Source organism: Gorilla gorilla, chromosome 5 (genome assembly GCF_029281585.2).
Source record: "Gorilla gorilla gorilla isolate KB3781 chromosome 5, NHGRI_mGorGor1-v2.1_pri, whole genome shotgun sequence".
Taxonomy (NCBI): domain Eukaryota; kingdom Metazoa; phylum Chordata; class Mammalia; order Primates; family Hominidae; genus Gorilla; species Gorilla gorilla.
This window is the reverse complement of record NC_073229.2, coordinates 132,089,300-132,103,859: the sequence shown is the minus strand read 5'-3', so window position 1 is coordinate 132,103,859 and position 14,560 is coordinate 132,089,300. Positions and strand designations below refer to the sequence as shown.

Sequence of the window (14,560 nt, the reverse complement as noted above, 5' to 3'; positions counted from 1 at the left end):
AGGCACGTGCCACCACGCCTGGCTAATTATTTGTCTTTTTAGTAGAGAGAGGGTTTCACCGTGTTAGCTAGGATGGTCTCTATCTCCTGACCTCATGATCCGCCTGCCTCGGCCTCCCAATACATTTTTTTTTTTTTTAAAACTTGGGAGAGTCTTTCAGTCCAAGTGCTTGGGGTGAATTTAGTAAAACAATACATACTATTTTTGCTTGGGCTTAATTTCTTTTTAATTGAACTGCAAGTTTTTCATGAGGATTAAAATAATAGCTTTTTTGTTGTTGTTGTTGTTGAGATGGAATTTCATTCTTGTTGCCCAGGCTGGAGTGCAATGGCGTGATCTTGGCTCACTGCGACCTTCGCCTCACAGGTTCAACTGATTCTCCTGCCTCAGCCTCCTGAGTAACTGGGATTACAGGCACGCGCCACCACACCTGGCTAATTTTGTATTTTTAGTAGAGATGGAGTTTCACCATGTTGGCCAGGCTGGTCTTGAACTGGCTGGTCTCGAATTCCTGACCTCGTGATCCGCCTGCCTCAGCCTCCCAAAGTGCTGGGATTACAGGCGTGAGCCACTGCACCCAGCCTTAAAATAATAGCTTTTGTCACAACTCTTATATAAACTTAAGTTCTTTTTGTTTGTTTGCTTTGAGATGGAGTTTTATTCTGTTGCCCAGGCTGGAGGGATCTCAGCTCACTGCAACCTCTGCCTCCTGGGTTCAAGTGATTCTTGTGCCTCAGCCTCCTGAGTAGCTGGGACTACAGGCGTGCACCACCATGCCTGGCTAATTTTTGTATTTTTAGTAGAGATGGGGTTTTGCCATGTTGGCCAAGTTGGTCTTTAACTTCTGACCTCAGGTGATCTGCCTGCCTCAGCCTCCCAAAGTGCTGGGATTATAGAGGTGAGCCACGGTGCCTGACCCCATAAACCTAAGTTTTACGGGTTTAGGAGACTTTTCCAACTTAACACAAAATAATTAGAATTTGTGATACTGAATTTTACTCTCCTTTTTTTTTTTTTTTTTTTTTTTTGAGACAGAGTTTCACTCTTGTTGCCTAGGCTGGAGTGCAATGGCGTGATCTCGGCTCACTGCAACCTCCGCCTCCCAGGTTCAAGCGGTTCTCCTGCCTCAGCCTCCCGAGTAGCTGGGATTACAGGCATGCACCACCACGCCCGGCTAATTTTGTATTTTTGGTAGAGACAGGGTTTCTCCATGTTGAGGCTGGTCTCGAACTCCTGACCTCAGGTGATCTGCCCGCCTCAGCCTCCCAAAGTGCGGGGATTACAGGCGTGAGCCACCATGCCCGGCCCCCTTTTTTTTTTAAATAAAATTTTTAAATGGTGCTTTTTTTGGGGACGGGGGTGCTCTGAGGCAGGAGTGCTTGAGGCCAGGAGTTTCAGACCAGCCTTGGCAACATAGCAAGACCCAGTTTCTATAAAAAAAAAAAAAAAAAAAAGAATACTTCGCAAATTTGCGTGTCATCTTTGGGTGAGGGCCATGCTAATCTTCTCTGTATTGTTCCGGTTTTAGCGTATGTCCTGCTCCGGTTTTAGTGTATGTGCTGCTGAAGCAAGCACTCTACCTTTGTTTTAACTGCAAGTTGATTTTATGTTACAGCTCTAAATCTTACTAGTTTTATATCTTAAATAGATGAGATCTAAACTTTGTTGATTAGAAGACATTTTGATAGGCATTTATTTTTGTGTTTGAAGAGTATTATTTCTGCTTAGCTTCCTTAATAAACCATGTTTTAACTATTTTATACTTCTTGTTCCTTCTATAGCAGAGGGGAAAGAGGGAGAGAATTTCCCAGAAATTACTGATTATATCTGACTAAATATTTTGGGTGCAAGTCAGTTTTTGCGTTTTCATTAAGTCTCATTTCCAAAATGGTCACTTGGTAGTTGAATGAAGTTTTCTAGATAGGTTGTTTGTTCTAAATGGCAGACAATTTAACCTATCTTGTAAGTTTTTTAAAGGCTATTTGAATAGGCAGTAATTTCATGTTCCATTAAACTATTAGCGTGGTAATGAAGGTTAGTTAACCAGTTAGCTGGTTTTACCTTCACTGTGAAAAATGGTTTTTAATTCATCTTATTTTTCTTTCTTGACAGAGCAAATTCGATTAAAGAATATCAGAAAAGTATATGGAAGGTGTATGTGGTATCGTTTACGGTTATTAAAACCCCAGCCAAATATTATTCCTACAGTAAAGTAAGTAATGGATTTCAAGAAAAAACCTACTTAATGCTTACTCTTTGCTAGGTCATACAACATATACGTGTAATGATGAATAAGTCATTGTGTCTGTAAAGAAATTGTAATCTATAGTAAGGGTAAGATAGGAGAAAATGTGGGAACAGTCTGAACAGATTGGTTTAGAAGTTCAAAGGAAGGAGAGTGTACTGTTGCTGGAGGTTGGGGGTAGAAAGAGATAAGTCATATCTTGAGGGACCTTGTGCACCTTGTGCCAGGATTTGAATTTTATCTTAAAGACTATGGGGGAATCTTTAAAAGATTTCAGAAGTGGAGAGGTGACGTGAACAAGTTAGCATTTCATGGTGATAATTAAAGTTTATTGAGCACATACTGTATGCTAGAATCTGTGCTAGGGCTTTATGTGTTATCTAATTTAATTCTGTATTAACTTCAAAGTAGATGGTTTTGCATTTTCTCAGATGAGGAAACTAAGGCTAAGAATGATGACATAACTTGACCAAAGTAATGTAGTTAGAAGTGTTGGATCAGGGACCTAATCACCCTTTATTTTAAACAGGCCATTAACATGTTTAGTTACAGCAGACCAGTTTAATCCTGTGAGGCTATGGGGTGTACTGGTTAAACACAAGGCTTTGGACATTTATCCTGCGTCATCAGTTTAGAGGTAATAGATGAAACTGACAGGAGGTGAGAGAGTTACCGTTATTGGACTACTATGTCTTGTGAATTACCTACATTTATCCAGTAGATTGGAAGAGAAGATGTAGCAAAATAAATTAGTGAGAGTAGAAACAGTTATTTAGAAATCTTGGTTTAAATGATAGTTTTTTTCAGCATAATTTCAGGGGGTTTAGTTTTTCTTTGTAAGGCTTGACTTTACCTAATTTAGTTTATTTTTCTTTTCTTTTTTTTTTTTTTTTGAGACAGAGTCTTGCTCTGTTGCCCAGGCTGGAGTGCAGTGGCACTGTCTTGGCTCACTGCAGCCTCAGCCTCCTTGGGCTCAGGCATCCTCCCACCTCAGCCTCCTGAGTAGGTGGGAGTACAGGTGCGTGCCACTACACCTGGTTAATTTTTTTTTTTTTTGTATTTTTTGTAGGGATGGGGTTTCACCATGTTCCCCAGGCTGGTCTTGAACTCTTGGGCTCAAATGGTCTGCCTGCCTCAGCCTCCAAAAGTGGTAGGATCACAGGCATGAGCCACCCAGTTTAGTTTCTTTGTAGGAGGAGGGAAATTCTATCTTTGGTGTTAAGAGTTTTTTAATGATGTGAAACTAAAGGCAAAGTTAGTCTTGAAAAGAGTAATTTTCTCTTCACTGTTTATTCTTTACTGTTGGTTCTCATTTTAAATTAAATTTTCCTAAAGCAGCAAGACAGAAAACAATCCCCCCCTCCCCACCATATCTGCAGGTTCCAAGTGGGAAGATTCACCCAACTGTGAATCGAAAATATTTGGGGGAAAAAAGCAATAAAAATAACAATACAACAATTAAAAGTATAAATGAAAATACAGTGTAATAACTGTTTCCACAGTGTGTATTGTATTAGGTAATATCAGTAATTTAGAGATGATCTAATGTACATGGGAGGATGTATATAGGTTATATGCAAATACTACATCATTTTATACTGCGGACTTGAGCGTCCATGGATTTTAGTATCTGTGGGGGTCCTGGAACCAGTCCCCTGAGGATACCAAGGGACACATGTATTTTTGGCCTCCCAGTCTCTTGTCTGGCTTTGTTCAACACTTTGTGGGTATCTGAACCTCAGTTTTCAAGGAAAAGAACTTTTATGAAGCTCTTTTAGTGATTAATAAAGTGATTTAATTAAAGTACAGATTAAGGGAGTTTAGGTAAGGAAGAATTAAATATATACTGGTAACAATTTAGATAAGGTCATAAACCATTAAAACTTTTACTACTTAATCTTGAAGCATTCTTTCAAAGTTAAACAATTGTTGTGTAATGCTTCTTTTCTGACACATCTGCGAAACTAAGGCATGTAATTTTTGGAATTTGCTTCTAAAGATGACTCTTCAGGCTGGGCGTGGTGGCTCATGCCTGTAATCTGAGCACTTTGGGAGGCCGAGGTGGGCGGATCACCTGAGGTCAGGAGTTGGAGACCAGCCTGGCCAACATGGTGAAACCCTGTCTCTACTAAAAAAATACAAAAAATTAGCCAGGCATGGTGGTGCGTGCCTGTGGTCCCAGCTACTCGGGAGGCTGAGGCAGGAGAATTGCTTGAGCCCAGGAGGCGGAGGTTGCAGTGAGCCGAGATTGTGCCACTGCACTCCAGCCTGGGTGACAGAGTAAGACTCCGTTCCCCACCCAGAAAAAAAGATGACACTTGAAGTTAATTACTGAAGCCAAGTATGGGGAAAACGCTTATCTTTTCAGAGGAACCAAACAGGTTTTTTAAAAAAATTGAGCACAGAGCATGATGTGATCCGTTATGTTTCTATCTTTGCTTTGGCTCTCAGGAAACTGTAGAGCATGGCTTTATTGGTTGTGGTAATTTTCATCAGCCTTTGGATTCTGTTATGAGCTTCTCCTTTCCTCTTCTCATTCCTTGGCTTGGAGAACTGGATGCTCCATGTAAAACATACGGTTTAGCATATCCTAGGTGTTTTGTTCCTTTTGCCTTGCTTGGTTTTAAATCTTGCTTTTTTGGTTACCAATTTCATTTTATCTTTGTTTTGTGAGCTTTGTTTGTTAGCCTTTTGGATGAGTTGGGAAAACAAAAGGGGAGTTAATTCTTGTGGGAATAAAGCATATTTTCAATTTTTGTTTTGTTTTGTTTTTAGCATATTGAGGCTATTACCAAATTTTGGGTTTAAAAAGTGTTAAAAAAAAGTTTGCTGTTGTAGGCTGGCCACGGTGGCTCATGCCTTAATTCCAGTGCTTTGGGAGGCTGAGGTGGGAGGATTGCTTGAGCCTGGGAGGTCGAGGCTGCAGTGAGCCATGATCATGATTTAAAAACAGATCATTCCAATTTTGTTTAATTTGGCCTCTTAAGATTCATTTGATGTCTTTGTCTAACAGTTCTTGCTCAGTGTAACAAATTGTCATACAAAGGGTATAAGAAATGAAAGTCATTCATCACCTAAAGCTAGTTATTATTAAGATAATTACTTTATGCACTTATTTATAATAAAACTTTTATACACATAGAGTTTTGAAAGCTATTTTGTAAATTTAACAATATAAGATAGATAGTCATCCACAGCAAATATTTTTAGTAGCCAGAAAGTATTTCACCGTAGAGGCTGGGCGCAGTCGCTCACCCCTGTAATTCCAGCACTTTGGGAGGCTGAGGCTAGCGGATCACTTGAGGTCAGGAGTTTGAGACCAGCCTGGCCAACATGGTGAAACCCCATCTCTACTAAAAATACAAAAATTAGCCGGGTGTGGTGGCGTGTGCTTGTAGTTTCAGCTACTCAGGAGGCTGAAATTGCTGTGAGCCAAGATCGTGCCATTGCACTCCAGCCTGGGCAACAGAGCGAGACTCCGTCTAAAAAAAAAAGTTAATCAAATGTACAAATGAACTAATGGTACATTTCTACAGTGAAATACTTTCTCTTATTTACATCTGTGACTGCCGTTTTAGACTTATTCTTTCCAAATTATTTGAAGTGAAATGGTTTGATAGAAAAACGGTATGTATTTCTTAGGGCTTTTAATACCTTATTGCCAGATATTACTTTAGAGTGTATAGTGTATGGGAGTTTCTCTTTTTCTTTAACCTCTCCAGTGCTGGTAATATTAATCTTTTACATAATTTTACTCACTAGAACACATTGGAGGGAGCAGAAATTAGTTTATTTTCAAATGATATGTTCTTTTATATCTTTATTTTAACTGATTATGAACATCCTTCTATAACTATTTATTGGCTACAAAATGTTGCATTGTGTGGCTGTATCATGGTTTATTTAATTATTTCTTTGTAAATAGTTTATTTAATCAGTTCCTGTGAGCGGAAATTTAGGTTGTTTCCAAAGTTTTACTACTATAAACAAGGCTATGTATTTATTTTTGCACAATTCACCAATTGTTTTTCCTAGTTTATCTTAATAAAAGTGTAATTGCTGGGTCAGAGCAATTCTTTTTTACATTAAATGGTTTACTTAGTATTTATATATTTTGATCTAATTTAATGCGTCCAGTAAGTTAATAAGTTGAATTCACTTCTGTATTTAAAATTGTGCAAATAGTAACTGAGAAAATCTATGACATAGTAGACACTGTACTAGATTATAAAGAATGCAGAGGTAAAAAAGACACTGTCCTTGCTGTAACAGGAGTTTGTAACCCAGTGATTGTAGAATTTGAGTCAGTAGCATAGTGATATGGTACTACTGTAGAGTTTTTGCCTTGACCTTGCCATAATATCTTTAGACTCTATGCAGATGTATCTGTTTATGATTCACTTACCTTTTTCCTAAACAGGAAAATAGTTCTGCTTGCAGGATGGGCATTGTTCTTATTCCTTGCATATAAAGTTTCCAAAACAGACCGAGAATACCAAGAATACAATCCTTATGAAGTATTAAATTTGGATCCTGTAAGTAGTATTTTTATATAATGCACATTAGTTTAATGATCCCATGAAAATGCTATAGGTTCTCATTCTAAAAGAAATTGTCTATTCCTGTAGAAATCAGACTTTGGTCAGTTTGTTTATTAAAGTAAGATGTCTAATCCTCTGTTATTATAATTTAAGCTATAACTGTTGATTGTTATGTTATTAATAATTGGTTTTCAATTGCTAAAATATAAGAATATTTGAAGATGAGAGGAGAGGTTAACATTTTTTTTTACAGAGTCTCACTCTGTAGCCCAGGCTGGAGTGTAGTGTTGTGATCTCGGCTCACTGCAAGCTCCGCCTCCTGGGTTCACGTCATTCTCCTGCCTCAGCCTCCCAGGTAGGCGCCCGCCATCACGCCTGTCTAATTTTTTGTATTTTTAGTAGAAACGGGGTTTCACCATGTTAGCCAGGATGGTCTCGATCTCCTGACCTTGTGATCTGCCCACCTCGGCCTCCCAAAGTGCTAGGATTACAGGCGTGAGCCACCACGCCCGGCCGGTTAACATTTTTTAAAGGCTTTTTTTTTTTTGAGATGGAGTCTTGCTCTGTTGCCCAGGCTGGAGTGCAGTGGCACGACCTCGGCTCACTGCAAGCTCTGCCTCCCGGGTTCATGCCATTCTCCTGCCTCAGCCTCCCAAGTAGCTGGGACTACAGGCGCCCGCCATCACGCCCGGCTAATTTTTTGTATTTTTAGTAGAGATGGGGTTTCACCATGTTAGCCAGGATGGTCTCGATCTCCCGACCTCATGATCCACCCGCCTTGGCCTCCCAAAGTGCTGGGATTACAGGCGTGAGCCACCGTGCCCAGCCTAAAGGCATATTTTTAAGAGAGATCTTTAATATTGGTTAATGCAAAGTTAAAACGGGGAGGATAATTTGTGTTAGTTGAATGATAAAAATCTTATGACCTTATATTCATTGACACTTAAGCAATGTGGTAAAATCTAGGTTGGGGGTCTTAGAAAGAACTAATATCAGCCAGGAACGGTGGCTTACACCTGTAATCCTAGCACTTTGGGAAGCTAAGGTGGGAGGATCGCTTGAGGTCAGGAGTTTGGGCAACATAGTGACACCCAGGCTGTATCAAAAAAAAAAAAAAAATTACCTGGGTGTGATAGCAACACACCTATAGTCCTAGCTACTTGGGAGGCCAAAGTGAGAGGACAGTTTGAGCCAAGAAGGTTGAGATGAGTGAGCCATGATCCGCACCATTGTACTCTAGCCTGGGCAGCAGAGTGAGACCCTGTCTCTTAAAACTAAAGTGAAACTAGTATCATTAATGTCATTGTCATAGAAATTTAGGTTAACCTTGAGTGTGCCCCTTAGGTGATTTTTTGATTAAACCTGATTAATGGGTTCTAAATAGAAAACTAGTCTTTTGGCCAGCCTCAGTGGCTCGTGCCTATAATATCAGTACTTTGGGAGGCTGAGGTAGGAGGATTGCTTGAGGCCAAGAGTTTGAGACCAGCCTGGGCAACATAGGGAAACCCTCATCTGTACAAAAGACTAACACAATTAGCTGAACGTGGTGACACACTCCTGTGGTTCCAGCCACTTGGGAAGTCAAGGCTGCAGCGAGCTGTGATTGCACCACTGCACTCCAGCCTGGGCGACGGAGCAAGACCCTGTCTCAAAAAAAAAAATCTTTTGCGTTTATCAGTAGAATGTTAGAACTGAAATTAATGATAGAGATCATCTAGCCTTTTATAAAAATATGTAATTTTTTAAACCTGGGAGCATATATTCAAGTTGCCCTGAATATATATATGTACTCCCTATTAATTAATTTTTTTTTTTTTTTTAAAGAAAATGAGGCCTGGAAAATTTGTGTCTTGTCTGGGGTTCCAAGCTTCTTACTTAGTAGCCAAGCTCAATCTAGTGCTCTTTCTATTTTCTCCCCCATGGCACTTACTTTTACTTTGAGTCTTTGCTCAGTAGATGGCTTGATCCAGACATTCATATAATACAAACTAAGGAGGGTATGTATCATCTAGTTTTCTGTTTTATAGAAGAAAAGTTTACATATCATGTGATTTTTTCTTATTGCATTGATCATAGTCATTAAGAGAGATTTTAAGATTAGAAGGGCAATAAAAAACAGTGAAAAAGTTATTAATAGAAATCGAGACTAAGAAACCATTAAGGTCAACTTGATAGACAAGCAGCTGAAACCAGGTGTTCCTCAGATTATTCCTTAGAAAGTTAACCTTTGATTTGAGGATTCTTTGAGCCAGATTTAATTTATTGTGATTATTTTTTGATATTTATTTATTTTTGTCTTTATTTTTTGAGAGACGAAGTCTCACTCTGTCAGCTAGGCTGGAGTGCAGTGGCATAGTCTCAGCTCACCGCAGCCTCTACCTCCTGAGTTCAAGTGATTCTCCTGCTTCACCTTCCCAAGTTGCTGGGACTACAGGCGTGCATCACCACACCCAGCTAATTTTTGTATTTTTTAGTAGAGTTGGGGTTTCACTATATGTTGGCCAAGCTGGTCTTGAACTCCTGACCTCAGGTGATCCGCCCACCTTGGCCTCCAAAGTGCTGGGATTACAGGCTGTGCCTGGCCTATTTTTTGATATTTAAATGTCAGTATTATCTTATGTAAATGTGTCATCTGTTTTCACTTTCAAATTATCAGTGCTTAGTTTACTATGTGGCACATAGTAGGTGCTCAATAAAATACATATATTGGACAATATAAGTGTTTTTATTTAAAAATATATGGGATGAAATTTATGGGAAAAATATATAGGATGAAAAATGGATTTTGTCTTTCTCAAAATACTGAGTAGTTCATATTTTAAGTTCAAAATAGGAGTAATTATTTCTTTACAGAATTGTGCTTATTTTTGCTAACAGAAAGCTTGTTTTTTGTTTTTTTTTTCCAGGGAGCCACAGTAGCAGAAATTAAAAAACAATATCGTTTGCTGTCACTTAAATATCATCCGGATAAAGGAGGTGATGAGGTTATGTTCATGAGGATAGCAAAAGCTTATGCTGCGTAAGTATCAGGATCCATTACAAATTTTTAAGAATAGTACAGATAAGCCAGGTGCAGTGGCTCATGCCTGTAATCCCAGTACTTTGGGAGGCTGAGGCAGGAGGATCGCTTGAGCCCAGGAGTTTGAGACCATCCCTGGCAACATACCAAGACCCCATCTCTACAAAAAATAAAAGAATTAACCCTGTGTGGTGGTGTGTGCCTGTAGTCCTAGCTACTTGGGAGGCTGAGGTGGCAGCGTTGTTTGAGCCTGGGAGGTCAAGGCTGCAGTGAGCCGTGACCATGCCACTGCAGCCCAACTTTGATGACAGTAATACTCCATCTCTAAAGAAAAAAAAAAAAGGATAGTTTTCTGTTTTAATAAAATATTAAAATAGTTGTCATACACTTTTTCCAAGTGCTTACTTCATGTTGAGTCTGTCATTTAGGGGACTACACAGCAGCACTAATGTGGTAATTTAATTTAATTAAACTGTAATTTTTGCCATGTAAACTTGATTAAATTAAGTGGTGAATGATAAGTTAATTGAGCTATTTTATTAGCATCTTGATTAGAGGAGGGTATACTTAGATCTTACCATTTCTAGTTTTTTTTTTTTTTTTTTTTTTTTAGGCTTGATCTGTTTCTCTTATTTTGGCAATGTGTAGCTTATCTCATTTAAACTATTTAAAGACAAGTTTAATTTGGACTTTTAAGTACTTCATTTTTGGTGTCTTTTTCTTTTTAGAATTTCGTCACACAAGATTATTCTTAGTTAATAACAACTGTACTTGTTGAGATGTGGATTTTTAAGGTCTCCTTTTTTACTGCTCAGAAACTGTCTTCACAAATCTTTTCAGAACTTCCAAATAATTTTCCTTGTTGGTCTTATACCTTAGGTAAGGTGCATTGTTATTGTGAGATACATATATTCACATATGCATTATATGCACACACATATGTCTGTGTATTTATAAAGTTTGAGGAACATTTGTGCACACTTTTGGGAAGCAGAATAGAGTATGTAACATTAGATGCAGTGATCTCTTGGGTATTAATCTTCCAAGAGATAAAACTTAACTAGATTCTTCAGGACTCTTGATAAGTACATCCCCACACAGCTCTTACATTGAATGAAAGAGTGAAATATGAGATTGTCTGTCTTTTGAGGACTCAGTGATGTATAATTTTGTGAACTCATTTTAAACGTGTAAGTAAATACAAGCATACTTTGGAGATACTATAGGTTCAGTTCCAGTCTCCTGCAATAAAGCAAATATTGCAATAAAGTGAGTCACAAATTTTTTTGTTTCCTACTGCATATAAAAGTTGTTTATACTACACCGTAGTCTATTAAGTGTGCAGTAGCCTTATGTCTTTTTTTTTTTTTTTTTTTTTTTTTGAGACGGAGTCTCGCTCTTTCGCCCAGGCTGGACTGCAGTGGCGCTATCGCGGCTCACTGCAAGCTTTGCCTCCCGGGTTCACGACATTCTCCTGCCTCAGTCTCCCGAATAGCTGGGACTACAGGTGCCCGCCACCACACCCGGCTAATTTTTTTTTGTATTTTTAGCAGAGATGGGGTTTCACCATGTTAGCCAGGATGGTCTCGATTTCCTGATGTCGTGATCCGCCCGCCTCGGCCTCCCAGAGTGTTGGGATTACAGGCGTGAGCCACTGTGCCCAGCCAGCCTTATGTCTTAAAAAACAATGTACATACCTTAATTTTAAAATACTGTATGGCTAAAAAATGCTAGTAATCTGAGCCTTTGACAAATTACATTCTTTTTGCTTGTGGAGGGTCTTGCCTTGATGTTGATGGCTGTTGACTGATCAGGATAGTGGTTACTGAAGGTTGGGCTGGCTGCGACAATTTCTTAAAATAAGACGACAATTAAATTGACTACATCATTTAAATTCTTTTCATGAAAGATTTCTCTAGCATGTGATGCTATTTGGTAGTATTTTATGCACAGAACTTCTTTCTTTTCTTTTCTTTTTTTTTTTTTTTTTTGAGATGGAGTCTCGCTCTGTTGCCCAGGCTAGAGTGGAGTGGCGCGATCTTGGCTCACTGCAACTTCCGCCTCCTGGGTTCACGCCATTCTCCTGCCTCAGCCTCCCGAGTAGCTGGGACTACAGGCACCCGCCACCATGCCCGGCTAATTTTTAATATTTTTAGTAGAGATGGGGTTTCACCACGTTAGCCAGGATGGTCTTGATTTCCTGACCTTGTGATCCGCCTGCCTTGGCCTCCCAAAATGCTGGGATTACAGGTGTGAACCACCGTGCTCAGCCAGAACTTCTTTCAAAATTGGAGTCAATCGTCTCACATTCTGCCACTGCTTTATCAACTAAGTTTATGTAGTATTGTCATTTCAACAATGTTCACCGCATCTTCATCAGGAATAGGTACCATCTTAAGAAGCTACTTTGCTCAACTATAAGAAGCAACTCATCTGTTCAAGTTCGATCGTGAGATTGCAGCAATTCAGTCACATCTTCAGGTTCCACTTGTTTAGTTCTCCTGCTATTTCTAGCACATCTGTAGTGACTTTCTCTACTGAAGTCTTGAACTGCTCCAAGTCATCCATGAAGGTTGAAATCAACTTCTGGCTGGGCGCAGTAGCTCATGCCTGTAATCCCAGCACTTTGGGAGGCCGAGGCAGGTGGATCACCTGAGGTGAGGAGTTTGAGACCAGCCTGACCAACATGGAGAAAACTCTATCTCTACTAAAAATTCAAACTTAGCCGGGTGTGGTGGGGCATGCCTGTAATCCCAGCTACTTGAGAGGCTGAGGCAGGAGACTCACTTGAACCCGGGAGGCGGAGGTTGGGGTGGGCCAAGATTGTGCCATTGCACTCCAGCCTGGGCGACAGAGTGAGACTCTGTCTCAAAAAAAAAAAAAAAAGGGAAATCAGCTTCTACCAAACTCCTCTTGATGTTGACATTTTGGCCTCTTCCTGTGAATCACAAATGTTCTTAATGGCATTTAGAATAGTGAATCCTTTCCAGAAGGTTTTCAATTTACTTTACCCAGATCCATCAGAGGTATCACTGTGTCTGTAGCAGCTATAGCTTTACAAAGTGTATGTCTTCTTTTTTTTTTTTTTTTTTTTTTTTTTTTTGAGATGGAGTCTCACTCTGTTGCCGAGGCTGGAGTGCATTGCTGCGATCTTGGCTCCCTGCTACCTTTGCCTCCTGGATTCAAGCAATTCTTCTTCCTCAGCCTCCCAAGTAGCTCGGACTACAGGCATGCACCACCATGCCTGGCAAATTATTGTATTTTTAGTAGAGACAGGGTTTTATGTTGGTCAGGCTAGTCTTGAACTCCTGACCTCAGGTGATCTGCCCACCTCGGCCTCTGAAATTGCTCAGTGCAAGTCTATTTCTTAAATAATAAGACTTAAAAGTCAAAATTACTTTTTGATCTGTGTGCTGCAGAATGATGTTGTGTTAGCAGGTGTGAAAACGTTAATCTGTTTGTACAGCTCCATCAGAGTTCTTGAGTGACCACGTGCGTTGTCAATGAGCAGTAATCTTTTGAAAGGAATCATTTTTTTTTTTTTGAGCAGGTCTCAACAGTGGGCCTAAAATATTCAGTAATCCATGCTGTCAACACATGCTGTCATCAAGGATTTGTTGTTCTATTTATAGAGCATGGCAGAATAGATTTAGCATAGATCTTAAGAGCTCTAGGACTTTTGGAATGGCACACCAGCATTGGCTTCAAGTTAAAGTCGCCAGCAACGTTAGCTCCTACCAAGAAAGTCAGCCTGTCTTTTGAAGCTTTGAAGTCAGGCATTTATTTCTCTCCAGCTGTGAAAGTCCTAAATGGCATATTTTTCCAGTATAAGGCTATTTTGTCTACATTGAAAATTTGTTGTTTAGCCACCTTCATTGTGATCTTAGCTAGATCTTCTGGATAACTTGCTGCAGCTTCCAAATCAGCACTTGCTACTTCACCTTGCACTTCTGTTGTAGAGATGGTTTCTTTTGGAAAATCTTGTGGACCAACATCTGCTAGCTTCTGCAGCTCCCTCACCTCTCTCAGCCTTCGTTAGGGCCTTGCTTTGGATTAGGCTTTGGTTTAAGGGAACAATGTGGGTAGTTTGATCTTCTGTCCAGACCACTGAAACATTCTTCAAATCAGCAACAAGGCTGTTTCACTTTCTTATTATTTGTGTGTTCACTTTTAAGTTCCTTTAAGCACTGTTGCTCTGAATTCACAACTTGACTGTTTGGCACAAGAGGCCTAGCTTTTGGCTTGTTTTGGCTTTTGACATGCCTTCTTCACTAAGCTTAGTCATTTCTAGCTTTTGATTCAGAGTGAGAGATGTGTGAGTCTTTTTTCGTTTGAACATTTAGAGGCCCGCCGAGACCAGCTTGGTCAGGGAGACCCTAACCCAGCGGCCCTAGAGGAATTAAAGACACACATGCAGAAATAGAGAGGTGTGAAGTGGGAAATCAGGGGTCTCACAGCCTTCAGAGCTGAGCGCCCCGAACAGAGATTTACCCACATATTTATTAACAGCAAACCAGTCATTAGCATTGTTTCTATAGATACTAAATTAACTAAAAGTATCCCTTACGGGAAATGAAGGAATGGGCCGAATTAAAGGAATAGGTTGGGCTAGTTAACTGCAGCAGGAGCATGTCCTTAAGGTACAAATCGCTCATGCTGTTGTTTGTGGCTTAAGAATGCTTTTAAGCAGTTTTCTGCTCTGGGTGGGCCAGGTGTTCCTTGCCCTCATTCTGGTAAACCCACAACCTTCCAGCG

The 14,560-nt window shown here is 39.8% G+C and overlaps 1 protein-coding gene and 1 pseudogene across 1 annotated transcript in view; one reads left to right on the top strand and one right to left on the bottom strand.

Annotated features, from left to right (window-relative positions):
* The window catches only part of SEC63 (SEC63 homolog, protein translocation regulator), an 83,859-nt gene that overhangs the window by 23,144 nt on the left and 46,155 nt on the right, over positions 1–14,560 (top strand). The window contains exons 2-4 of the mRNA XM_031012102.3: positions 2,113–2,212; positions 6,666–6,780; positions 9,693–9,805. Coding sequence (XP_030867962.1) covers positions 2,113–2,212; positions 6,666–6,780; positions 9,693–9,805 — 328 coding nt within the window. The remainder of the gene's footprint in view (positions 1–2,112; positions 2,213–6,665; positions 6,781–9,692; positions 9,806–14,560) is intronic.
* LOC115935100 (uncharacterized) lies at positions 1,446–1,540 on the bottom strand (annotated as a pseudogene).